Below are 25,569 nucleotides of genomic sequence, written 5' to 3'. Positions count from 1 at the left end.
CGACCGATGACTGGTAGAGGCTCCAGGAGCCTGAGATTCTCACAAGACTAGTGACCCCCTGAGGACTGGATGGCTCCTCAGTCAGGAACCAAACAAGTATTAATGGTGGCTACTCAGATGATCTTAAACACAGAGCAGGAAAGTCTGACCCACATAGAAATGGCCAGCATGTGTCCTTGACGGGTCAAGGCCCCGAAGTCCTCAAATATTGTGATTAACCCTATGAAAGCCATTTGGACAGAATTTCTCACTAATGGTTCTCATGTATGTTTGTGTATGTCTGTGTATGTGTCTGTGGTCTGTGTGTCTGTGCGTCTAACTGTTCTCAGAGGTTTTGGCAGGAGCTCAGGATAGCAATCACAGGACCTACCACAGCTCAAGTTAAAACTCCTCCCCTGATACGTGAAGTCAACCTGACTTATGCTCCCTTTGACAGTAAGCACAGAACCCAGCCACATCCCTGTCGCAGGCTGTTTGATCACCCCATGAGCCCTGAGATTGTGTATTCACTGGAAAAAAAAAAAACAAAAAACAAAAAACAAAAAAACCTTTCCAGTTGTAGTGTGGCTCAGCTCTTAGCAAACATTTTTAATCCCAAGCCATTAATGCACAACTTTAATCTCAAACAATGGAGGTTAGGTTAGTTTGTAGAAGGAAGCACCCATGTTGAAAAGGGAAGTCTAGTTGAGTGGCATTCAGTGACAAATCAGAGAATGGTTTGACAGAATAGGATACGCCCAATTCTGATGAGAAGAGAGAGAGGAAAGGGAAGCTACTTGAGGGGCAGTGCAGAGAGAGAAGAAGAAGGCAGTTTTACCAGGACAGTTGAACAGAGGCAGGTTTCAGAGAGAGAGAGAGAACAAGCTAGACAGAGCCAGAGAATGAGAAGGACCCAGAAGATTAGCGCTGATTGCCAAAGTTAGTATGAGGCCAAGCAGAGCAATTCGGTAAGAAACTAAGAGACACAAATTTGAATCAGTCAGCTTGGAGGGGAGTTTTGAGCTGAGAACAGCTGAGTTGAGTCAGCCAGCCAGAGTTCAGAGAGAACTAGGAAGAGGTGAATTTATTCAGCAGTAAGTCTCAGTGGCTGAAAACATTCTAGGCCTAGAAAAGATTATACAGACATTAGACACTTCCAGGACTAAGCCTAGGTTAGCAGACCGACGCTGTAAGCCTTCTCAGAAATAACAATTACATCATGAGAATAAAAGCTACTTTTACACCCACCCCTCATTATCCCTCTCCTGCAAGAAGTAAGCAATGAGAGAATATGCTGACCTCCTTCACTTCATCTGTTGTTCCGATGGCCTGGAATTCAGGGAACTAATTAATTAATTAGTTAATAACCTGAAGTTTCAGGTGGCCTTGAGACTCCTTGCAGAAAGAGTTAACATATATCAGTGGACAGTTAGGAACAAGAAGGTGCTGGACAAGGGGTCATCATGTGAGGAAGACTCATGGCCAAGACGCTAACATAAAGACCTTCACCAAAATTTACCAGTGGGAGAGCCTACAATAAGTCTGCAGATGAAAATCTTCCCACTCAAAAGTCCCATTTCTGTCCCATAAAAGCCCAATCTCCCTGTGCCTCTGTGCATGGTCTCCACTCCCTAGAGAGACTATTTCCTTCACTGTTCTGATTTAAGGACAATTCTGCTCTTGCAAGAAGCCACTCTCTCATTTCCACATCAACTCAGTTGATCTGGTTAATGTGTGTGTGTGTGTGTGTGTGTGTGTGTGTGTGCGCGCGCGCGCGCACATGCGCGCGCGTGCATTTGCACATACATGCATGTGTGTGATTTTGCCCTTTGGTTGATTTGTTGGAGTTTGTCTTTTAGATTTATTCTTATGTTATGTATTGGAGAGTTTTGTTTGCATGAATGTATGTACGAAGCGTTTGACTTGCCCTCCTGGTACTGGAGTTAGAAGTGGCTGGGAGCTGCCCTGTGGGTGCTGGGAGTTGAACCATTAAACCCTGAGCCATCTCTCCATACCTCCCTTGCTGAGATAGTCTCACTGTGAAACACTGGCTGTTCTGGAAGGCAGTGAATAGACCGGGCCCTACAACCATGAAGATCCACCCATTTCTGCCTCTTGACTGCTGGGATTAAAGGCGTGCACCAGAACACTCCGTGTTAACTCTTATTTTACATGGATGTGTGTTCCTGAGCATTAATCTGTAGGGCCCATCTGTGCAGCGTCCCAGTGCTCTCGGTGCTGAGCCCTCTCTCCAGGCCCCTGACACTGATTTGCTGAGGGACACTTTCTTCATCCTTCATGGATCTAAATTTTTTTTTTTTTTTGGTTTTTTTTTTTTTTTTTGGAGCTGGGGACCGAACCAGGGCCTTGCTCTTGCTAGGCAAGTGCTCTACCACTGAGCTAAATCCCCAACCCCTACGGGTCTAAATTTGTATATGTATAGAAACATACACATGATAAACGTACTGTCTTAATGAATAGTGAGAGTTTTGTTTGGTGAAAGGCTCAGCCCATGTGATAGCATTTTGCCCTAGGTATATGTTAATACATTTGGCAGAGGACATTAATAAGTCAATGAAGCAATAAAAACATGTTCGCTAACAACTCCACCTTGGGCTAAAACAAGTCACGCTGACCTTCGGGCATGTACGGTGCTTGCAAGAACTCTGACTAACTTGAATTGTTCTCCTGCAGCTGCAAGACTTTCTCTTCCCCAATCCAACAGAAATACTATAGAAAGACAACTGTGCCTTACTCTAAAAACACAATTCTTTCATGCTTCCGACAGCTATACCAATGGGCAGTATCCTACTTAAAGATTTTTGCCTTTATAAACTCCCTTCTCACACAGGTCAGGGTTGTCTCTCCAGATTTGTAGTCACAACAGGGTATGCCCGTCTGGGTCTGTGTGGCTCAATAAAAACGTCAGATTCATGAAGAATTGGTCCATGTCTTCTCATGGGTGAGAGCAGGCCAACTACAACCTGTGAGGGCTCACACGGGATCTATCCTGTCCATGAGAAAGAGGCTCTCACTCAACCCTGCAAGCCTTCTGTGGTGTTTTCAATAGGTTTTGGCCCCCATAGACTCGTGTGTTTGATTGCTTGACCCACAGGGAGTGACACTATTAGGAGGTGAGTCCTTGTTAGAATGGGTGTGGCCTTGTGTGTGTCACTGTGCAGGTGGGCTTTGAAGGCTCCTAGTGCTCAAGGTCTTCCCAGTGCACAAGAGACAGTCTCCTGGCTGCCTTCAGAATAAGATATAGAGCTCTCACCTTCTTCTCCAACACCATTTCTGCCTGGATGCTGCCATGCCTCCCGCCATGATGACAATGGACTGAAGCCCTGAAACTGTAAGCCAGCCCCAATTAAATGTCATGGTGTCTCTTCACGGCAATGGAAACCCTTCTATACTGTCTGGTCTTCTGACTGCATTCTTTTGAGTAACTCAACACAGTCCCAAGCCCAGGGTATCAGGGGACGCCCTGTTGACATTTGGGTAAGGTGACTCCTGACCCCAGAATACCCTTGGTTGTCAGTCTGCTGTGTGGGGTGAGTGAGAGCCTGGTGGCTGGCCATTGCTTGTCTGTCTCCCAGCTACCTCCTCATTAACTAGTCCTATCTCCTGGCTACCTTCTAACTAACTAGTCTTGTCTCCCATCTATCGTCTAACTAGTCCTATCTCCCAACTACCTCCTAACTAGTCCTGTCTCCCAGTTACCTCCTCACTAACTAGTCCTGTCTCCCAGCTACCTCCTCATTAACTAGTCCTATCTCCCGGCTACCTTCTAACTAACTAGTCCTGTCTCCCATCTATCTTCTAACTAACTAGTCCTATCTCCCAACTACCTCCTAACTAGTTCTGTCTCCCAGTTACCTCCTCACTAACTAGTCCGAAGTGGAAACTTAAGGGTTCTCTGAAAAGTCGGTTGGATGATGTTTTGCTGGGGCAAACACGTGAAGGAACATTTAGCTGGTGTGGACACAGGTTAAAGACTAAGGCAGACTTGTGAAGGAACGTTTTGCTGAAGCAGACATAGGAGAGAGGATGTTCTGCTCAAGCAAGCGTGCGAAAGGACAGATGGTGAAGGATTCTTTGCTAACAACACACATGTATTGGTCCACCTTGCTTTGCGTAGTTGAGCAGAATTTGTCAGGATTCCATAGAGAGAAACACACCAAAAGGCTCCTGGTGGTGTGCTGCAGTGTCTGGTCACTTCTTCTGACTGGTCTGATTAACAGAGTGATGTCAGCTGAGACAGATGCACTGCTGAGGTAAGACCCGTGGAGGACACGTGATGTGTGGAGAGTATAAAAAGGAATCCGTGGACACTGACAGAGGCTGAGCTGGGCTTGGTTAGAGAGCTAGCTGTTCGAAGCTTGTGGGTCTCAAGTCTTTGCTGAGCCTTGCGTCCCTGAGAGAGGCACAGCTGAGAACTTCTCCTGGTGTCCCTCCTGGTCCCTCCTGCTAACTCCAATCGAGGCTGAGGTCTGGTTGTCTCTGTTAGGTCATGCCACCAATGCTGACTCCTGTTTGCTATCCAGACTTTACCGAAATGGACTGCTGGTGTATCCGTGAAGTGTTTGTGAGTGGATCAATCTGCGTGCTAACCTGTGAACTGAACTGCTGATTCCAGGCAACACAGATGGGAATGGCTCCAAAGAATCTTTCCAAACAGGTCCATTTCCCCATATCCTTTCTTTTCCACTACCTCTCAAGGGTGGTGGGCTACAAGGGAGGTTAAAGTATTCAGTAAAACATCAAAAATCTGTTTTGAAAAAATTAAACTAGTCTTGTCCCCCAGCTACCTCCTAACTAGTCCTATCTCATGCTACCTCCCCACTAACTAGTTCTGTCTCTCAGCTACCTCTCACTATTCCTGACTCCCAGCTACCTCCCCACTAATTTTCTCTCCCAACTAGTCCCACCTGCTAACTAACTAGTCCTTCTCCCAGCTACCTACTGACTAGTTTTTGCTCCCAGCTACCTCCTCATAACTAGTCCTGTCTCCCAGCTAACTAGTCCCACCTCCTTGCTAACTAGTCCTATCTCCAAGCTTACTTGGGGCTTTGCTCAGTCTCTGTCCCTCTCATTGGTTCCACATAACCTGATGTTTAAATCTCTCTTTGAATTTCCTTTGTTCTCTGTTTGCTCTGGTCACTCCCTGCAATCCCTTGATTCCATTTTGCAGGGACTCAGATGTGAGATTATCTGGGTATGAATAATTTCGAAGCCTCATTTTATGCTGTTCAACATTATTATGAAATGGCTCTGGGGCTGGGTTATAGCCCTCCTCTCCCATGCCTGTTTAGTTTCCTCAAATCTCTGTCCTAGGTCAAATGGCCATCTGACTCTAGGCCAGAAAGAGAGAGCAAAACAGAACAGCCCAGAAAAAAACACTATGTGCTTTAAGATGGCCCAAAAGAGGACTATTCCCAGTACTAGAAAGTGCTGTTGCTTGGGAATACAGAAGGAACTAAGAATCCCTGCCTCAGGTTTATATGTAAGAAGAGACCTGGAAGGATCCCGAGCTCCCTGGCATCAAAAGCTCTGTCAGTTTGGTTCTGTTCTATCCACCACTGAGGACTTGGTACCTGAATCTACATGGAGAATATAGTAAGTGCAGCTCTTTGACCATGAACACACACACACACACACACACACACACATACATATACAGATGCACACACATGCACCCTCATACACACACATGAACAGACAGAGACACACACATACATATTTAGACACACAGAGAGATCCTCATATACACATATGCACATACAGAGAGATACACATGTGCACACACACACACACACACACAAACACAGAGAAAGAGAGACAGAGACAGAGAGACAGAGACACACACATAAATATATAGACACACACAGAGATCTACATATACACATATGCACATACAAAGAGATGCACAGAAATGCAGACACATAGAGATACACATGCACATACCTGTACTTGAATGGCCCCGCAACTCAGAGTTCACATACACACACACACACACGCACGGCTTGCTATGGTTTATTGTCGTTGGTCACACATTGGACAGAACTCCCAACAGGTGGACAGGTGGAAGTCAAGCTCGAGTTCCTGCCTCCACTTCTCAATCTCTTGTCTCCCAAGAGAGCACTGTTGGAGGACAAGGCAGATGAAGCAGGCTGTGAGGAGGGCTGTCTGTGATGGGACAGGACGCAGGAGTAGGAAGGCAGGGGTCAGAAGACCGGAGTCTGATCACAGGTTGGACCCTCCCTCACTGGGATTTTGGGGAGATTCCTGCCCTGTCTGGGTCAAGGGCCTGCAGCACAGAAAGCCATGACTCTGACTCTGGAACCTCCTGGGCAGGTCCTGCTGGGCTCACAGGACGACAGATGCACAGTTCTTGTCCACTTGAGGATGGAGGGAATCCAGGGCACATCAGGCCGACTCTGCAGTCATGCCAGCACTGAGGCAGGAGGATGACGATATACACGAGAGCCTGCACTATACACAAGAAACCCTCCAAAATATGAAAAGGAACAAAAACAAAAAAAATAGACAAAAATTACGAAAAAAGTGATCCTCCTGGTATGGCACGTCAACCTCCGTCTGTAAGAGACAACACAAACATGTAAGGAGCCTACGTTCTCACTGGGAAGGGGACACAAATGGGGCCTGAAGGTTGAGTGCTCTGGAAAGCTACCCAGGCCCCTTGGTCAGGCTGCTGAGAAAGTGCACAGTAGGCCGCAGGCCCTTGAGGACACACAGAGCTCTTCCCTGGAAGCCATGCCTCCCACCTGATGCCTCTCAGTCAGTGACAGATCCATCCAATAAGAGAGTGGGCATAGCCAGAGGGACAGTCCTAAAGGCCACTGCAGCCTGACCTGCCTCTCTCCTCTTCAATCACCACCCCCCTATCCCATCAAACTTCCTTCCTGACCCAAGTTATGGCTCCAACATCCTGGCAGCCAGGCTAAACTCCATCTGGAGGGCGCACAAGGCATCACTGGTTCCCTAGCGTCAAGCAGACCCTGCCCCAGGAGGGGACAGGTCCAAATGCAGGTCCTGTTGTGCCTCTGTGGCTGTGACACAGCCCCACTGAGTCCCATTGGCCATGAGACAATGACACAGGGAAGACAGGCTACTATATAGACACGACAGTGGCTTCAGAATCCACGGATCCCCAGCCCCACTACAGTCTATCTGAGTGTCCCTGAACCAGTGGCTCCAAGTCTATGTACGTGTGCATGTGTATGTGTGGGTGATTGTGTGTGTATGTGTCTGTGTGTATGTATGTCTGCGTGTGTGTCTGTGTTGGCAACCTGTGTGTGTATGTGTATGTGTGTATATGTGTCTGTGTGTATGTATGTCTGTATGTGTGTCTCTGTGTTGGCAACCTGTGTGTGTATGTGTATGTGTGTGTTACTGTGTTTCTGTGTGTCTGTGTCTGGGAGGGAGCAACTTGTGTGTGTGGGGAGGGTGACCTGTGTGTCTCTGTGTGTGTGTGTGTGTGTGTCTGTTTGTGTGTATGTATGTCTGTATGTGTGTCTCTGTGTTGGCAACCTCTGTGTGTGTGTGTGTGTGTGTGTGTATGTTACTGTGTTTCTGTGTGTCTGTGTCTGGCGGGGGAGCAACATGTATGTGTGGGGAGGGTGACCTGTGTGTCTCTCTGTGTGTGTATGAGGATGACCTGTTTGTTTCTGTGTGTGGGGGGGCAACCTATGTGTGGGGGTAGTTGGGTGACGAGAGAGAGAGAGAGAGAGAGAGAGAGAGAGAGCACCCATGTACATGTGCCTAACAGCAGAGATGAAGGTCATAGGATAACTTTGGGGATTTGGTTCTCTTCTTCTCCCACAGGTGTTCCTGGGATCAAACCCAGGTCATCTGTGTTGGCAGCAAGTGCCTTTACCCACTGAGCCATCTTGTGAGCCCATGGAATCTATGAATGGCGCTAAAATGGCTGTAAAATGAGGAGAGCCGCTGGCCTGCACAGGAGTGCGGAGACCACGTCTTTGTGAGAATATTCTCCACGTAGATGAAGAGAACGAGGGTGTGTGGAAAGGATAGGATGGTGACATGATCTCACCGGCACATCCCAGGAGCACACTGGGGAACCGTTCTTGTACTTGAAGCATGGATACCGCAGCCAGGCAGCAGCCTCTCCTGCTAGTCGCCTCCAGCCCTGTGGGTTCGAACCAGCAATGTTTCCTGTTGGGTCAGCCGGGTCCAGGATCACAGGCCTGCAGAGCGACATTAAGGGAAGGAACTGAGCAGCTCTCCAGTGACCCAGGTACCACTGCACAGGGGCAGGGGAGGACCCAGCAGAGAACTCCTATTTAAAGGTTGTCCTTTGTCCCTGCCCCATAGCATGCAGCAGACCTGGATGGCCTGGGTTCAAATCCTCTAACTTTAGTAGCTGTGTGTCCTGGGGCAGGACCTTCAACCTCTCTGATCTGTGAGCTGAGAAGTGTTGGACCAGCCAGTCTCGTGGGAAAAATGAACACAACATAACATATGTCACTCCCTAAGGTGACATAGTACTCTATTATTTACAGATAATTGGTCCACTGCTGGTCATTAGTGCCTCATGGCCCTTACGATGCTGTTCCTTTTGGAAAATCTCAGTTCCTATTCCATGTTCTCCCCTTCTTTTGCTGTTTGGACTGGACAATGTCAGAGCCTTGTTCTCATTTGCAGAGAGCAGAACTCTCCCCACCCCGCAGGTCCCAAGGCATTAGGGTCCCATGTCAATCCGGTGACAGCAGGACAGTATATTACAGAGGATCCTTTATTGACACAGAGCTCCCACCTCCCCCTTTCCACACAAGTGCAGCCTGACAGTCCGTGAGGAGCGGATCCACACAGGGACAGACTACCTGATTCTTGTGAGCTGTGTGTGCAGGTAGTTGGAGACCTCTTGGTGCTGAAAGTTATAATAGGTTGTCCAGTAGATTCTAAGCTTCTGGTACTTTATGATCAGTTCCAAGACTGTCCGGAAGCCCTGGGCTGTCTCAAAATCGACAGATCCATTTCCACGCTCCCAGGCATAGACCGTGAGCAGCTCCAGGGCATACTGTGGGGGCAGTGGCTTCCCCAGCTTCTCCTTACACTGAGAAGAGAAAAGCAATGAGAAAAACGGGGATCTCAGCTGTTGTGTGGGGGCCACTTCTCTCAGGCTCAATTCAGCTGCCACCTGATGATGTCCTTACAGGTTTATTGTCACACAGCCTCGCCCAGTCATTTACATTCAGTCTATGGCCCCTCCTGTGCTATAACCAATAGCTGAGTAGTGAAGGTGGACACCTTGTGCCCAACAGACTGAGCACTTACTAACAGGCACAGGTGGAATCATGACATCATGACAGGAGTGAGGGTGGGGGCAGGACATAAGGAGTCCTCACTATGGAAGTTTTCCTCATGGTCTCTGAAGTAATTGGGATGGGGCTAGGGGTCAAGTGCCTCCCTCCCCATGCACGGGTGAGAAGTAGAGGTCAGATCCCCAGCATCTACATGAGTATGAGGCTCTTGAGGAAGCTGACTCCTAATCCCAGTTCCATGGGGTAGAGATGGGGCTCCCCCGGACTGTGTGACTGACTGTCCAGAACTGCTGATCCAGCACACTGAGTGTCATGTGTGAAACCCTGACTGATTATATAAGGTGAGGAGGCATTACTGAGGACCTGCCCTCAAACACTAATGGTCACACATGCACACACATACACAACGTGTGCTTCTATGAATGGGTATAAACACACACACGCGCGCACGCGCGCGCACGCGCGCGCGCAGGAAAACACTCAGACTATAACTAGAAATCACACATTTAAAGACACAGTATGACAAGTCAGGAAAATTAAAGTATAAAAAGTGACATGAAGGGTTGGGGATTTAGCTCAGTGGTAGAGCGCTTGCCTAGCAAGCGCAAGGCCCTGGGTTCGGGTCCCCAGCTCCGAAAAAAAAAAAAAAAAAAAAAAAAAAAAAAAAGTGACATGAAGGGTTTGCCAGGGATGGAAGGACAATCCAAAGACACAAATGAAGCAGCAGCCACGGAAGAGTGAATTAGATGCAGCTGAAGAGAGAGTTAGCTGATTGGAAAGTGGACTAGAAGAAATCACCTAGAACAACCATGGAGAGTCCTCCCTCTTCTCAGATCCTCCTCCCCACTCCTTTTCCCTCCTACAGCATCGCCTCCCCCCCCCATACCCACTCACCCCTGCTTCTCTCTCATCCCCTCTGCTCTGATTCCCTTCCTCCGACCTTTTCATTAACATTGTTTTTTTTTTCCCTCACCTCTTTTGCCAATTTTTATTCTCTTTGTCAACCTGAGACAATCGAATCATCTGGAGAAGGTGGACCCACAAATGAGGAAATGCCTCCATCAGACTGGCCTGGAGTCAAGCCTGTGGAACATTTTCTTGATCAGTGATCGATGTGGGAGGGCCCGGCCCCTTGTGGGCACTGTCTGTCCTGAGCAGGTGGCCCTGAGGTGTTTTTAAAGCACAGACTGATTCCCAAGGGCATCAGGCAGTTAGCAGTGCTCCTCCATGGCCTGCCTCTGCTTCAGTTCCTGCCTCTGCTTCCCTCAGTGATGGAGTGTGGTGCAGGAATGTGAACCAGACAATCCCTTTCCTCCCCAGTTTACCTTCCAGCATCATCTTTACCACAGCAGTGAGCACAGACTAGGACAGAAACTGGTCCTAGGGAGGGGGCACTGCTGTGACTGACCTGCCATGTTGTTGTTGAGAAAGGACCTTGGAACTATGGGTAGAAAAGCTGTGGAGAGCTGAGAGCCTAAGGGGCCGTTTGTGGGAACATGGAAGACAGGAGGGCTGAGAGGCAGGCAGGGGGCAGAGGCTGGAGTGTGAAGTCTCAGAGAAAAGCGAAGAATCATCTGGGCTGTCTGTGTGCTGTGTTTGGATTAAGAAACAGTGGTTTCTCATCAGCTGGGGCTGAGATTTAGCTCTGATTAAGAAAAGACATGCACCATAGGGGCCAAGTCTTTAGGAAAGAGTTTCCTCTTGGTCGGCAAACAGTAGCCATGATCCAGGGGTCCCAAAATTGCTTCTCCAGCTTGCAGGTAACACCTGAAACTATAGAGAGGTCTCCCAGGTGGTAAGGCTTTGGTCTCATGAAACCTGCAGGTCTGGAGCCGTCATGGGGAGCAGCTGAGCCCTGGCACTGAGAGAGGCCAGGAGGAGCCATTGGTGAAAGTGCAGCCTCAATGGCAGTGGAGACCCAGAGACACTGGACTTGCCCTGAGCAGGAGACGACTGTCGGGAACAGCGCAATATGAGAGCAGAGCTGGCCTGAGCCTGAGACCTGCTGTGTGAGCTGTGGATGGCAGAGCCCGAGAAGCTCAGGGAACTGTGAGTCTCAGATATCAGACACGGAGCTTTTCGCTCTGTTGGGGCTTGGTTGTGTTTTAATCTGATTGTGACAGTGACTGGTTTTTCCCTCTTCCAGTGAGAAAATATTTGTGTTTTGAATATCATATGAAGCCACCGTTGAGAGACTAGTCTTTTGTGTTGGAGTTTCTTTAGGTTTGGTTTTTAATTTGGGGACTTTAAAGCTGTATTGTTTGTTTGTTTGTTTTTATGATGTCATACTGACATGGGATCTTAGGGATAAGCAAGAAAGGAAAGGTTATGGTTCAATCGTGGTTTGTTTGTGTGCCGGTTGAAAAGGGGTCAATTGTGCTGGTTAGTTTTTCTCAACTAAGCACCAGCTAGCCTCATCTGGTAGAAGTCGATTTTAATCAAGAAAGTGCCTCCATCTGACTAGCTTTGGGTAGTTTGTGGGGGCATGTTACTGTTTACTGATTGATGTGGGTGGGACCAGACCACTGTGGTGAGTCCATGAACGGAATGTGGCCTTGGGCTGTATGCACTGAGAGAGCCACGGGCAGCCAAGGGTGAGCAGATTCTTCCAAGATTCAGTTATTCCTCTGACTTCCCTCAGTGATTCAGTGTGGCTGGGATGTGTAACCAAGTCAGACCTTTCCTTCCCAAGTAACTTGGGAAAGAACTTAAGTCATGTGATGAAGCTACTCACCTCAACAGATAGAGAACTAGAATATATATTTTTCCCTGGCCTGTGTCTACACTCTGTACAGATGAAGCCCACAGTGGCCAGGCCAGATGCCTTACCAGATGGTACCAGTACTTGACCAGGCGGATGAGACTCTTCAGCTTGGTTGGGCGTCGCTTCAGGAAGTTCCTCTGGAGCTCCGTGAAGCAGGTAGAGAACTCGCCCTCCTTCCCCAGGTACATGCACTTCCTGATGAGATTGGCATAGATTTGGGGGTCAGGCATGCTGTAGATGCTTACATGACCTGTTAAGATTTCATTCAGATGAACACCTCAGCCCCTTTCTGAGGTCCTTCAGTCTCACTGAGGTGACAAGGGCAGTTGGCTAAGGGGTTCAGCTAACAGGGCAGAGTATTTCTGTAGCAGGCATCTGTCCACATATACCCATCTGTCCCACCACTCCTCAGGACAGCACCATGGTGTGCACTACAAAGTCTGTGCCACCAACAGGTCCTAGTGCAGTGCCTTACAGGCCTGCAGACAGTGGTAGCAGAACCCACTATGATGGTCACTCACAAGGGAGCTACACGGTCATCGGATAATGGCCAACCACGCCTGGTTCCAGCATCTTCTGCATGGTGTTTACTGTGGAGCAGTCTGGTGCATTTGTATATCATGTTTCAAGTTTACAGAGTCTCAGCCTGATTTTGTGTATGGATTTGGAGTGTTCCTGAGGAGGCATTTATTCGGAGACAGGAGAGGATCTAGGGTGTCTTCTTTTATAATTTGTCAGCTTGTTTCTTGGTGGCAGGGTTTGTCTGTAAACATGGAGCTTGGCTGGAGTCCAGCAGGTCTTACAGATTCTCCTCCTCTCTCCCATCATAGTGCCAGGGACACAGGCCCATGTGTGGCACTTCCTAAGCTTGGGTGAGTGTTGGGGATTTGAACTCGTGTCCTCACGCTTGTGCAGCAATCACCCTCATCCACTGAGCTGTCTCCCCAGCCACTGTGTGTTTTTGGTGGATGATTTTCTGTAGTGTGCTGTCAGGAGCCATAATAGGACAAGCTAATCATTAGCATTCCTGAGATGGCCTGCTTCGGATTATAATATAATCCGTGACAGGTCTGCTCTTACTTTGCAAGGTCGTGAGAGAATTCATGTTAGGAAAGATTCGTGCTATTAATTCCTGCGTTTCCTGCTATTATTAAACATGTATAACAATCGATAGGTATTAGCCCACCCCTTTTGACCAGATCTCTGCAAATCTTCGAAAAGGTACTGTCTTTGGGGTGATACTACATAGACTAATAGATGACTTCTAAAGTCTTAATGATGATTCTATAAAAATTCCTAAAACTGTATCAGTGCTTATTAAGATCTTTTACAGTGGGGCTGCTATTAGGCCCTTTTCTGATAGTCAAAACTGCAGCGAGAACTCTGCCCGTCTCCCAAGTGTCACCAGTTAATTGCTCTTAAGACACTTTCTACTACTCAGAGCCCATTCCAAGTCATCGTAAAACAATTAACCAAAGGTCATAAAAAGGGAACTCACGATTTATTATAGGTGCTAGGATAGAAGAGAAAAATATGGGTTTATCTATGCAAAACTTCACTAATAACTCAGTTATGGTTTTAAGCCTTCAATGAACCCATGGAGCTGAGACAGGTGATGGATGCTGAGACAGATGATTACTCCTCACGGATATGGAGGCAAACATTCTCGGTTGTAAACTTCTATTTCATTTTATGATTTGATGTGTGTGTGTGTGTGTGTGTGTGTGTGTGTGAACTTGTGATGGACTTTTTAACATGTGATCATGTGTTCTGAAAGATGTTTAAGTGCTGAGGACAAAGAGAAGAGTCAGGACTGAGCTGAGAAGAACTGAGCTGTGAGAGGGAACTGAGCAGAGGAGAAGTTTTTAGACGGAACACTTTTTAGACAGAACTGAGCTCAAGAAGAACTTAGAAGTATGGGCATAGCGTTGGGTGAAAAAGCAGTGAGTAAGAGCATTACTGGGACATCCTAGCAGGAAGAGAGGGCAGGATTAGAAGGAGAATGCAGAGTGGAATAACCTAGAGACCATAGGTAGCATCAAATACTAAGAGAGCAATGTGCAGAATGCAGAGAGCAGAAGGAGCAGGCAGGCTTCTCCTTACCACGGGACAGAACTGGTTCTTTCTTAATAAAAAGGCAGACTTAGGGGTTGGGGATTTGGCTCAGTGGTAGAGCGCTTGCCTAAGAAGCGCAAGGTCCTGGGTTCGATCCCCAGCCCCGAAAAAAAGAAAAAAAAAAAAGGCAGACTTAGTCTTATTAAAAGGGAGAAAGCTTTCTTCTTACAAATCTGGGTTTAATTCATTTAGCATTAAAAGGGTAGAAGCTTTTCCTTTCTCTGTGCAATAAAGATCAGAGCTCATTTTTTCCATCCAGAATGAGTGAGTTCTTCCTGCACTGGTGCTTGGTCTTTTGCTCCATATGCATATGTAATTATGGATGTGTGTGTGTGTGTGTGTGTGTGTGTGTGTGTGTGTGTGTGTGTGTAAGAATGTAATTGTGAGAATGCATGCCCAACTGGTTTAGTGGAATTGCATAAATACGCATGCGTGAATCTATACATGCACTTATGGGAGTTTATGCATATTTGCCCATGTAAAAATAGTCCTTCAGCAAGCACCATTCTTGTCTTGGTTCAATAGAGGTTTACTGCTCCAAAATTCCCCCAGCCGGACAAGCAAGGGGCATCTGGACAAAAGAGAAAAGGCTCTAGCAATTAATCCTGCTGTTTTAGGATGAGGTGCTGAGTGCCAGGGACTGCAGTTTCTGGCTTCAGAGGAACACAGAAGGCAGGTCTGCTACAGTAGCATAGTAACTTAGACTTAGATAAGTAAACTTTTTATTATGCAGCAACCCTAAACATCTCATAAGGAAAAGCCTTATTCTCCACTGTCAACGTCTTAACGCTCCACTGTTGCTCTTCCCACGCCGCTGTCCCAAGAAGAACCTACAGGAGAGAACACGCCCACTGGGCCTGCACCACCCTCCACCCCCGGGAGTGTGTAACTTAATATCATGTGGCTTTGTTTGTCCAGGTTCTGCCAGGAACAAGATGTGGCTGTGTTCGTGTGTGTATGTGTGTGTGTGTGTGTGTGTGTGTGTGTGTGTGTGTAGATGTGTGTGTGTGCATGTGTATGTGTGTGTGTGCATGTGTATGTGTATGTGTGTGTGTATGTGTGTGTGTAGGTGTGTGCATGTGCGTGTGCGTGTGTAGGTGTGTGTGCACATTTGAGTGGGCAGACTGTGCCTTAAGTGTGTGCAGGTGGGTGCCATGCAACAGGCTACACCATCAGGCTTTGATGCTGGCACAGGGCAAAGTCACTCACCGATGAAGCTTGAGCCATACCCAGTCATTCAGTGACCATGGAGGTCTCTCCCCCATGGGCTCATTTCCAGTTTCAGGGTCTACAGTACAATACAGCTCATCGGCTATGTCATCTTGCATAGGGTTGTGGCTATGGCGTCTACACTACCATTCCCAGGGCAGTCGTTCTGGGGTGGAGCCCCTCCCCACTGGAAAGCTGCTGAGGTTGGGGAAGTCCATGACCCAGACAGGCTTCTGTGGGACCCCCTGTCACAGGTCATTTCTGAGTCACTCCCTCTGAGCCCCCTCTACTGAGCAGGGTTCTAAGCCTCCTGCAGCTTCGCACAACATGCTGGCCTGGTCCTATTCAGGCTGGCCCTCTCAGTCCCTGCTGCCCCAGACTCTGGACAGTTTCCATAGCTCTCCTAAGCCAAGGGCTAGTGGTCTGCCTTGTCTCTACGTTAATAGCAGCAGTTCATACAGTGGCCAAGAGGGGGTGCTGTGTCCCCCAAATGTAAAACCTCAAGTATTCTCCAAACCTTCCTAAGCCCACACTGGGCTTTCAGGGTGTTGGTGGTTGTCTTGGGTAGAGCTGGGCAATTTGTAATTTTGGAGAGAAACTGTGTGTCAGGCCTGGTATAAGATTTGTGGTAGGATATTGGATCAAACTGTGAAACTCAGAGGTTGAGTTTTTTACTGGAAAAACCTGGTTTTAGTTGTGTGGCTCAATCTTAGCACACACCTTTAATCAAGGAACTTTCTGCTTGAATATTGTAATCAAGATTAAATAAAGTCAACCATATGTCAAAAGGCAGAGCAAGCAACCAGTTGATCGGAAGTGAACATGGGATTTTTAAGAAAAAAAAAAAAACAAACACCACAGAGAGGAAGAGGAGAGATAGGCAAACCCATAGGAAGTAGAAGGGAGGGACATTCAGTTTGAAAGAGGTTTTTTGAGATGGCATGAGAGAGGGGATACAGTCAGGCTCACCTGTGCATTCTGAACCAGAGAGAGACAAGGTCTCAAAAAAGATGGATGACTCCTGACCTGTGTTAGCCATGGTTCAGGATCAGACCCACACACAAGTAAACACCTATTCAACATACACTCAATTACACACACACACACACACACACACACACACACACAGAGGTGGAACTAGAAGTGAGGAAGGAGGCATGCACAAGGGTGAGCTGAGGCTCTCGGGCAGGCTGGCTTACCTAGGACATCATAGGCTGGAAGCACATCAAACTCCACCTCCTGTTGGAGGTGTGGTGCACTCAGCTTAAAGCTCAGAGCCCGGGGGTTGGGCCACCATGAACTCTGGACCTCGAACGTCACTCCAAAATGTCTTTCACGCTGAACCTCATATAGCTGTTTCTTAATTTCCTTGATGAACTCTCCCCGTCTGTTTAACTGATCCTCAAAGCTGGTGAGATTGTTAAGGAACACCACCAGGTCAGCGTCTGACTTGCCCTTGAGTGTGGTGCCTTTGCCTGAGGAGCCACCCTGAAAGACAAGGATGAGAATGACAAGGGGCAGGGAGAGCCATGCTGGGCAATCCAGATGCTGAACAGAGTAGGAATCCAACACTGAGGGTAATGGATGGATGGATAGAGCAAGCTGGCACATGTGCAGTGGAATACTAGTCAGCCCTGAAGAGTGTCATCAGGATCGATGTAGGAAAATAGAGGGTTCTGGATCTCCTCCTGGTATAGAAGATAAACCAGAGTGTGAAGGGAAAACATCCATGTTTATCTGTGGAATCTGTGTGTGTGTGTGTGTGTGTGTGTGTGTGTGTGTGTGTGTGTGTGTGTGTGTCTGTGAGAGAGGAGGGACTGTGTATGAGAGTGGAGAAAGGTAGGGATTCAAAGGAAACAAGCAAGAAAGAGTATTAGGGGTACACTATAGCACATTTTCTCTGATGTGGATCTATGTTAGCTACACACATGTGACATGTGATCAGAGAGGGTCTCTTGGGGTAAGGGTCTGGTGTGAGGTAAAGGGTAGCAATGGTTGGAAGGAGACTGACTAAATTAATACAGCTATATGAAAATTTAGTCTTGATCCCATTGTTGGCATTGTTAGTTGGGGGGAAATATGTGCAAACGACATCATTTTCCTATAAGAAAATAGCGTTATGGAATAGAGGATAGCCTATAAAATCATAGAGAAACTGAAAGACTAATGAAGGTGTTCCAAAACTGTAAAACGAATATTTTAAAAAAGAGTTTGTACTGAGAAGAGCCTCCCTAAATAAAATGCTGAGAATCATCACTAACACACATGAGCACCAGCCACTGTTGAGAGAGGGCATTACAAATTGTCACATCTGCGGACGGAGAGGTGGATCGGTTTTTAAAGGTGCCTGCTGTTCTTGCAGATGACCTCAGTTTAGTTCCCAGCACCCAAGTAGGCCAGCTGACAGCCAGTTATGTAACTGCAGCTCTTGGGGATCTGACACCCCCTCTTCAGTCCTGAGGGAACCTGCAGTAACTTGTACACAGCCCCCAACCAAAATAAAAATATAAAAGTAAAATGAACTGAAAACAACTTCGTTTCAGAATCCTTCACAGGGCCTGAGAGTTAGGTATTGTTGTCATGAAATAGGATTTGACAGACCCAGAACTGAGCCCAGAGAGGGTCCATCAATCCAGTCACGCATCAGGCAGGGTCCTGTTCTGTCCTCAGTGTCACGTTTCACTTAGTCTATGTGACCCTGCCATCCCGGGGTATAGACTGAGAACTCTGGGCATAAGTTACCCTATGCCACACAGCAGTGCAAAGGTTGTATTCTCCCTGCCCCCAACCCACCAATGCTTTGCCAATCTGGGCCTCAGTTTCCCTGACTCTGAAATGGATGTGATCTGGGAGTGGGGAACATAAACTGTAGCTGAGTCTCCTTCTCCACTACAGATGTGGGGGCTGGGGTAAGAACCCAGGGTCCCGCTGTGATCAGAGTTGAGGAGGAGGAATCAGGGCCTTAGCCTCCCTTCTGAGAGTCCTTTCCCACCCCATCTCAGTCAGCTCAAGTTGAGGAGTGCTCACCTTCACCACCTTGGAGACCCTCACTGGGTGGGCAGCACCTCGGAAGCATCTCTCCTTCAGGAAATCACACACGACATTGATCGCTAATTTGACGTCAGCACCAAAGCTGGTGTTTGGAAGGAGGTAATCCTCTATGAACTTGTCCAGCTCCGAGGCTGAGATACTGCTGAGTCCATGCCCCATGATTGGTCCGGAGCATTTGCTTCTGCAGCCTGCCTAAAGCTGGAACCAGATTTTCAGTTTCGATTTCCCGGGAGGGGCGGGGCTATGCAAATCAGCAGGCCCGGGCAGCCAATGACATCAGAGCTTCTGACCAGGTACCACAAAGCCACAGCTTTCTTAGGATCCCATCCAAGGAAGAATGCATAAGGAAACTGATCTGGCTTTCTCAGAGATTCTCCTGGAAACAGCTGTTACAAAGCATGTTTTAAAAGCAATCTGTACACTCAGGAGAAGAGGGGAACTGAGTCAGGAAACCGCCAGAAGGAGGTTGGTGACTCCTGAGCTCGGCTTCCAGCTCCTGCAAACGTTTTAGACGGACAACATGTTTTTTGCTTGCTTGCTTGCTTTCTTGCTTTCTTTCTTTCTTTCTTTCTTTCTTTTTTTTTCTTTTAAGAACAGCACCTGAACAGGTTTTTGTTTTTCCTTTATCTCTGGACTTGCGGTTCTAGGATAACAGAAAATTCTAACAGAATGCTCAGACTTCCCAGAAGCCTCCTCTCCTACTCACATCCTACCTTTTCCCCTGTGGTGCTGTGAGGCTGGCTGTGGACATGAGGGCAAGCGGAGGGCATTCCCAAGAGCTAAGTAACAGTAAAGGCTGTACTACCGGCCTGCGACAGGACAGGTCAGCATTGGATATTACAGTGAGCTATCTGTCAAGGCCACGGTAAGGTTGACAGTCAGCATTTGGGTGGTGCATGTCCCAGATGCACACTCACGGGTCCACCACCCAAGGCCACATCAAAACAGTTTGTCACCCTCAAACCCTTTGCCTCTGTCTCCTCATCTCTTGTTTAGAGTTTTCACTTCGTCGTTGTCGTGGTCTTAGAGGCTGGACTTGAACTCACGATTCCTCCAGGCTGGTCCCCTCAGTGCTGGTGTTACACAGTGGCCACTGTGCCTAGCTATGCGTCCTTCTTCTAACTGGCTTAAGAGTGTATTCTACAATATGTGTTTACTTATACCTAAGGCAAAATGTCATCACCAGGGCTCAGACAGCTGAGACAGACCGTGCTATGCTAAACTGTCATCATTCAGCAAGACTATAGGTTTATTGTGTATGTGCTTCTGTAAGTATACACATAAAGACCCTTAAGAGGGTGAAGCATTTGTTCCTTAGAAAACCAACACCATGAGGCTGGAGAGTCGTCCCTAAGAGCACTGGAGACACTGCATACATACGGTACACAGATGTATGCTGAGGAACACACACATAGGTTAGCAAAACACTAAAAGCAACACAAGGTTTGCTGGTGCACACCTTTAATCCCAGCACTCAAAGAGGCTGGGGCTGGTGGATCTTTGTGACTGGAGGCCAGCCACAACTTTGAGGCCAGCCAGGACTGCATGGTCAGACGGTGTCTCAAGTGGAGAGGACTGGAAAGATGGCTCAGGGTTTAAGATGTCTGGCTGTGGGGTTGGGGATTTGGCTCAGTGGTAGGCGCTTGCCTAGGGGCAAGGCCCTGGGTTCGGTCCCCAGCTCGAAAAAAAAGAATTAAAAAAAAAAAAAAAAAAAAAAAAGATGTCTGGCTGTGCTTCCAGAGAAACCCTGTTCAATTCCCAAACTGACATGGCAGCTCCCAAACACTCATGCACATGCATATGTGCACATATATCACACACACGTGCACACACATGTACATGCACACACATACACATGTGAGCTGGCCTATGCCCATACACACACGCACACACATGTACACACACACACACACACCAGACACATGCACATACACACATGCATACACATGTACATACACATACACATGAGAGCCGGCCTAAGCACATACACACACACACAAATACACAAACAGGTGTGTACTCATTCACACATGTGCAATGCACACATGTACATTAACCAGGATTTTCTGGGATGTGAAATAAGAGACTGGCCTTTTGCAGGAGCAGAATTGTCCTTTATGCAGATCCATGAGGGAAGCGATTGCTGGTGGAGAAAATTCTCCCGAAATAAGGAGCTGCAGGTTATACAGGGTAGGAATGGGGCCTTTGGGGTCTGCAGACCTATTTCTGCTTTCCCAGGCTGGTGAATTTTGGTGGGGTGCTCACCCCGTTGGTCTCCCTGATTCTAAGTGCACACTGAGATCAGCACCCTGTGTCCTCCTGCAGGGAGTCACTCAGACTGCCTGGGGCTTCTCAGTCATTAACCCTTCACATACAGGAAAACAAGAAAGAACAGGAGCATTGTGGGTGGCCCTGACAGTCCAGCAGGCAGAGGCTGATGCAGGAGGGGAGATAATGGAGGCTGGTCCATCCTGGGCTAGACCACAGCTGGATTCACTCCAGAACGTGAGAAAAGAAACCTACAACAGACGAGGAAATAAATGGAAAAAAAATAACCCTGCCCAAGGCTATGGCTGAGAACACATTCTGGACAGTAAAATGGCTTTGTCCTTAAAGGAACAGGAGCAGGAAGCTCTGCTGACTAAGGTGGTGTTATTCCAGGTCAGAGGTCAGCCCTCCGCACTAAGTGTCAGCTTCTTTAAATTTCTTTTGGTCAGCCAGGTGTGGCACAGGGCTTTGATCTCAGCACTCGGGAGCCAGAGGAAGTTGTACCTCTGTGGAGTTTTTTGGGCTAGCCTGGACTACAAAGTGAGTTCCATGATAGTGAGAGCTCAGTGGTGAGACTCTGCCTTGAAAAATGAACAACCACAAATTGTTGTTGGTTTCTGTGAGTCACCAAATAGTTTCAGGGAACTGAGCCAAGATCCTCTGCCAGAGCATGCGGTGCCTTAACCTCCTCCGTGCCATCTCCCCGCCCACAGGTACAACTTTCTTCCTCACTGGGAGGCCTGGGGGATCCTGAGGGACCTGGGATGCTGAAGGCCCCTCCCACAAGTGCAGGGGATGGAAGGACAAGAGGCCAGCTGAGGGTCCTGCGCAGATCTGGGTGAGGACCATACTAACTCTGCTCTAAGATATTCTAGTCCACTTATTTCATGTGCGTGAGCGTGTGAAGTCAGAGGACGACTCATAGGACTCGGCTGTCTCTCCTGCCACCACGTGGGCACCAGAAACCAAACTCAGGCCATCAGGCTTGGGGACAAACACCTGCACCCTCTGAGCTATTTCAATGACACTCTTTGTCCTTGGTTCGGGAGACAGGCTCAGAGTCTCATAGGCTAGGCTAGCCTTCAATTTACAGCAATCCTCCTGCCTCCGTGCCCTCAGTGCTGGGATTGTAGTGTGTCCCTATGCCACACTCATCTATACTTTTTCATGCCATCCTGCCCGTCTTAACAAATGTCACTGAGTACAGTGAAGTCAATGCCTCTGGCAAACCTGAATGTTTCCGGGAGTGCCCAAATTACAAGGTTTAAGACTGAGTCACCACCCTCTTGGCCACACGGCCAGATGCTGCTGGAGAGACACTGCAGCCCGCAGGAGCCCCGTGGCCCAGCCCCCTCTCAGTCCTGCCTGTCCTGATTGGGCCCAGACTCAGCTCTGCCTGTCCTGATTGGGCCCAGACTCAGCTCTGCCTGTCCTGATTGGGCCCAGACTCAGCTCTGCCTGCCCTGATTGGGCCCAGACTCAGCTCTGCCTGTCCTGATTGGGCCTAGACTCAGCTCTGCCTGCCCTGATTGGGCCCAGACTCAGCTGTGCCTCCTCCTCCTCTTAGGGTAAAGTAAGCATGGCTTGCTGGAGATTGGCAGTTCTTGGACACTAGCTCAAGATTCTCACCCCTTCCTCCTGGGTTGTGCCTGCCTCTCCTGCTTTCTCCCAGCCTTCTGTGAGGGGAGGTACCCTCCCCAGCTCTGGAACTCCATCTTCCATGGGCGCTGTACACCAGAGCCCAAGTATAGGGCAGGCATGTGGGACGACGTTTCTGAAGCCCATGCCATGTGTTGGGCGTCTTCGCAATGCCCTGGTGTGTTCCAAAATGTTAATGTCAGAGGAGGAGGACCTGGCCAAAGTGAGGGAAAGACACAAGTCTGTGTGTGTTGGGGGTGGGGTGGGGACAGCGTTTCCTACCCCATCTCCCCATGCCGTCTCTGTCATAACCAGAACAGGTAGCCTGTTCAGGAGTTCCAGTGTTCTTGAAAATGCTCAGCCTGGTAAGCATGTCCTATGCCGGGATCAGGGGTCAGCCTTTTTCAGGATGGGCCTCCCTTGGCTGTGTGGCAGTAGCTGCGTGGAGCACTGTACACAGAAGGGTTCTGAAGCCTTTGGCAGACTTCTCGGTGGCTGCTGTATTGATTAGTGATGTCTGCTGCAATACCGGGAAGGGGGTGCCTCAGAGGGCTTGCTTTTCCTCACATTTACCCCGTAGTCACCTGATGGCAAGTGGTTTACTTCAGTCAGTAAATGGGTTGACCTGAAGGCAGCTGACCTCTGTCACTGTGGAGGTGGGCCTTGGCCAGCATTGGGGAAATAGTTTCAACTCCCCACAGGCAGGTAGCAAGTCTTTAGGAAGGCGAGGAGAGGACAGGCAATTTGAAAGAAACTCTCAGGGTTCCCAGGTGATTCCAGGAACCAGAGACATTGTCCTGGATAACTTGGCCTTGAGAGGAATTGACCAGCTCGGCAGGAAGGGGCTCGCCTTTCCAACAAATTGCTCATGTCTTCCAGGGACTCGGTTCAGTGGGGTTAGAAATCCTGTAGTGGAGCCAAGCAGGGTCGTGCACATCTGCAACCAATCCTAGCCTCCTAGGGGTGGAGGTGGGGGATCAGGGGATCAGGAGTTCAAAGTTAGTCTAGGCTACATATGCAGTTCAAGGCATCCTGGGTTATATGAGACCTGTGGAGAGGAGCTGAATGGGGGTCGGTTTCTAGATGTATTAATCTGGCTTTCAGGTTGTTGAGAATGTGGGATATGGATCTGTCAGTGGAGGCTCCTTCTGAGCTGGGAGGTTCTGAAACCCAGGTGTGGTGTCGGATGCTCCGTGCGATTCTTTGTTGCCATGACTGTGGTAAGCACTGGACTAGAGTCTAAGGCCCAGCTCCCCCCCATTCCTAGACTCCTTGGGTCTTTATTTCCTCATCTGTTTGATAAATGATCAACTGGTCAGGTCCCCACTCAAGTCTAGGTTTGTGTGTGTGTGTGTGTGTGTGTGTGTGTGTGTGTGTGTGTGTGTGTGTGTGTGCGCGTACATGCTCATAAGTGTGTACATGTGTGTAAATGATGGTCAAAGGTCAACAATGATGTCTTTCTCTATTGCACTCTGCTTGTTTTTTGAGGCAGGTCTCTCAGTGAACCTATAGCCCACAAATGGGGTACAACCCTCTGGTCAGTGAGCACCAGGGCTCCTCCTCCTCCTGCCTCTGCCTCCTGGTACTAGGGTTATAGTCCCATACCTCCACACACAGCTTTATTGTGTGTGTTCATGATATAGGTGGAGCATTGTGCTGTGACTTGCATGTGGAGGTCATGGAACTCTATGCATATTTATGTGTGTGCCAAGGATTGAAATCTCGTCTCTGAGCTTGTGTGGCAAGAGCTGTTACTCACAGCTGTCTTGCTTGCCCACAACTGGGTCTTCAATAGGTTCTGGGGAACTCAGGTCCTCATGTTACCAGGCTCCCTACTGACTGAGATGCCTCCTCAGGTCCCAGGATCTCATATCCCTTGGTCCCACAGTTATTGATATGTCTCCAAAGATGGGGGGGAGGAGGAGATAAACACATGCCTCCTGTTTGTGGGCTCCTACAACATGGCTTCTCAGAAGATGAGGGGTTTACTGGGTTTCTTTAGCACATCTGTCTCTGCTCAGGATGAAATCAGCCAGACAGCGCCTCTGTTCAGTTACTACACTGCTTCCCAATAAATTGCTTGTGTGGTCCCCAAGCCTCTACAAGCCCTGTTTGGAAGGCAAAAGAAACTTCTAGAAACCAGCAAGGAAGAGAAGCCAGCAGCGTTCTTGGATGTTCCTACTTTATTTCTGGCTACATCAGTGCAAAGAAAGGCAGTGGGCATCGTGCATGCACCCGGGACTTGTGTTCTATGTAGAAGGGTGGGTGCGTGTGTGAGGGAGGGCATCCGGCACTGCGAGCAGGCTGCATTCCGAGTCCAGAGCCAAAACCAGCATCAGGCTTGGGTGACTCAGCCAGCATGCTTTCTCCTAAAGGTGACCATGACAGGGAAGTGGGCAGAGCATCGGATCTATGGGGACTAAACAGAGAGCCATGGGCAAGGGGGAAGACGGAAGTGGGAAGGTCAGCCACCTTGGGGCAGGCAGAACCTGATTCTAGAAGAGAGTCATTTCAGGGGAACACAGAGTCCCTCAGGAACAGCACGAGTTCCTGGGAGTGTGTGGTGGGGAATCCCAACTGACATTGGAAGGAACAAGCAAGACTATGCGACTTGGGAATGGAGGTTATATAGTCTGGGTCTTTCTGACTCTATAGGGAATGGTGGGGCTTGGGTTGCTGATGGGGAAAGACTATCAAGATGGGAAAAGCCAGACTTGCCTCTCATGCGAGGAAGATGGCCTGACTCCAGGCTCAGAGGTACAGTCCTCTTGATTTGTGGTGGATCAAGAGAGTTCTGACCCGATTAAAGCTCTAAATATTGTTATTTGATCACCATCAGGAACCAGAGGGAAGAGAGTGGGGAGAGAGAAAGAACAGAGGTGGCTTTGAGTAAGAGTTCGCAGGGGTGTGGGGTAGGGGGAAGGACCCTTGTTCTTTGCGAAGAGTAGAGGAAGGATAGAAGATGGGGTCCGGGAGCTAGCCCTGTGCCACCTGTGCCCATGTGGGGACCATGGATGAGAAAGAGAGATCCTGGACCTCAGAATGTCTATAGTGCTGCCATGCACCCAGGCTCAGAGATAGCCAGCCATGCCAACGGGAGATGCGGCGATGTCAGAGGTGTGGGGCCCAGCTTCATCCAGCTTGTGAGGTTGCTGGCCAGGCTGGCAAGGGGCACAGGGGTGAGGCTCTGCCTTGCATCCCTAATGTGGAGGTGGGAGTAGAAGAGAGGCCGGAGGGGAG

At 48.6% G+C, this 25,569-nt stretch overlaps 1 protein-coding gene across 1 annotated transcript; it reads right to left on the bottom strand.

Annotated features, from left to right (window-relative positions):
• Positions 1-5,996: 5,996 nt before the first annotated feature.
• LOC116885290 (2'-5'-oligoadenylate synthase 1A-like) lies at positions 5,997-18,637 on the bottom strand. Its single transcript, XM_032886539.1, has 6 exons — positions 18,400-18,637; positions 16,572-16,860; positions 12,114-12,298; positions 8,844-9,076; positions 8,054-8,207; positions 5,997-6,576 (listed from the first exon to the last, which is right to left on the bottom strand). Exons 1-6 carry the CDS (start codon positions 18,580-18,582, stop codon positions 6,472-6,474), a joined length of 1,149 nt encoding a protein of 382 aa, XP_032742430.1. The 5' UTR covers positions 18,583-18,637; the 3' UTR covers positions 5,997-6,471.
• Positions 18,638-25,569: the final 6,932 nt, after the last annotated feature.

The sequence above is a fragment of the Rattus rattus genome, chromosome 16, assembly GCF_011064425.1.
Source record: "Rattus rattus isolate New Zealand chromosome 16, Rrattus_CSIRO_v1, whole genome shotgun sequence".
Taxonomy (NCBI): domain Eukaryota; kingdom Metazoa; phylum Chordata; class Mammalia; order Rodentia; family Muridae; genus Rattus; species Rattus rattus.
This window is presented reverse-complemented; position numbering and strand designations above follow the sequence as displayed.

Excerpts from the sequence above, each read along its gene's own strand:
- LOC116885290 (XM_032886539.1), bottom strand. The coding sequence starts at position 18,582 with ATGGGGCATGGACTCAGCAGTATCTCAGCCTCGGAGCTGGACAAGTTC. Across the intron at positions 12,299-16,571 it reads TCCAGCCTATGATGTCCTAG|GTCATGTAAGCATCTACAGC; the intron begins GTAAGCCAGCCT and ends AAATCTTAACAG. Across the intron at positions 9,077-12,113 it reads TCAAGTACTGGTACCATCTG|TGTAAGGAGAAGCTGGGGAA; the intron begins GTAAGGCATCTG and ends TTCTCTTCTCAG.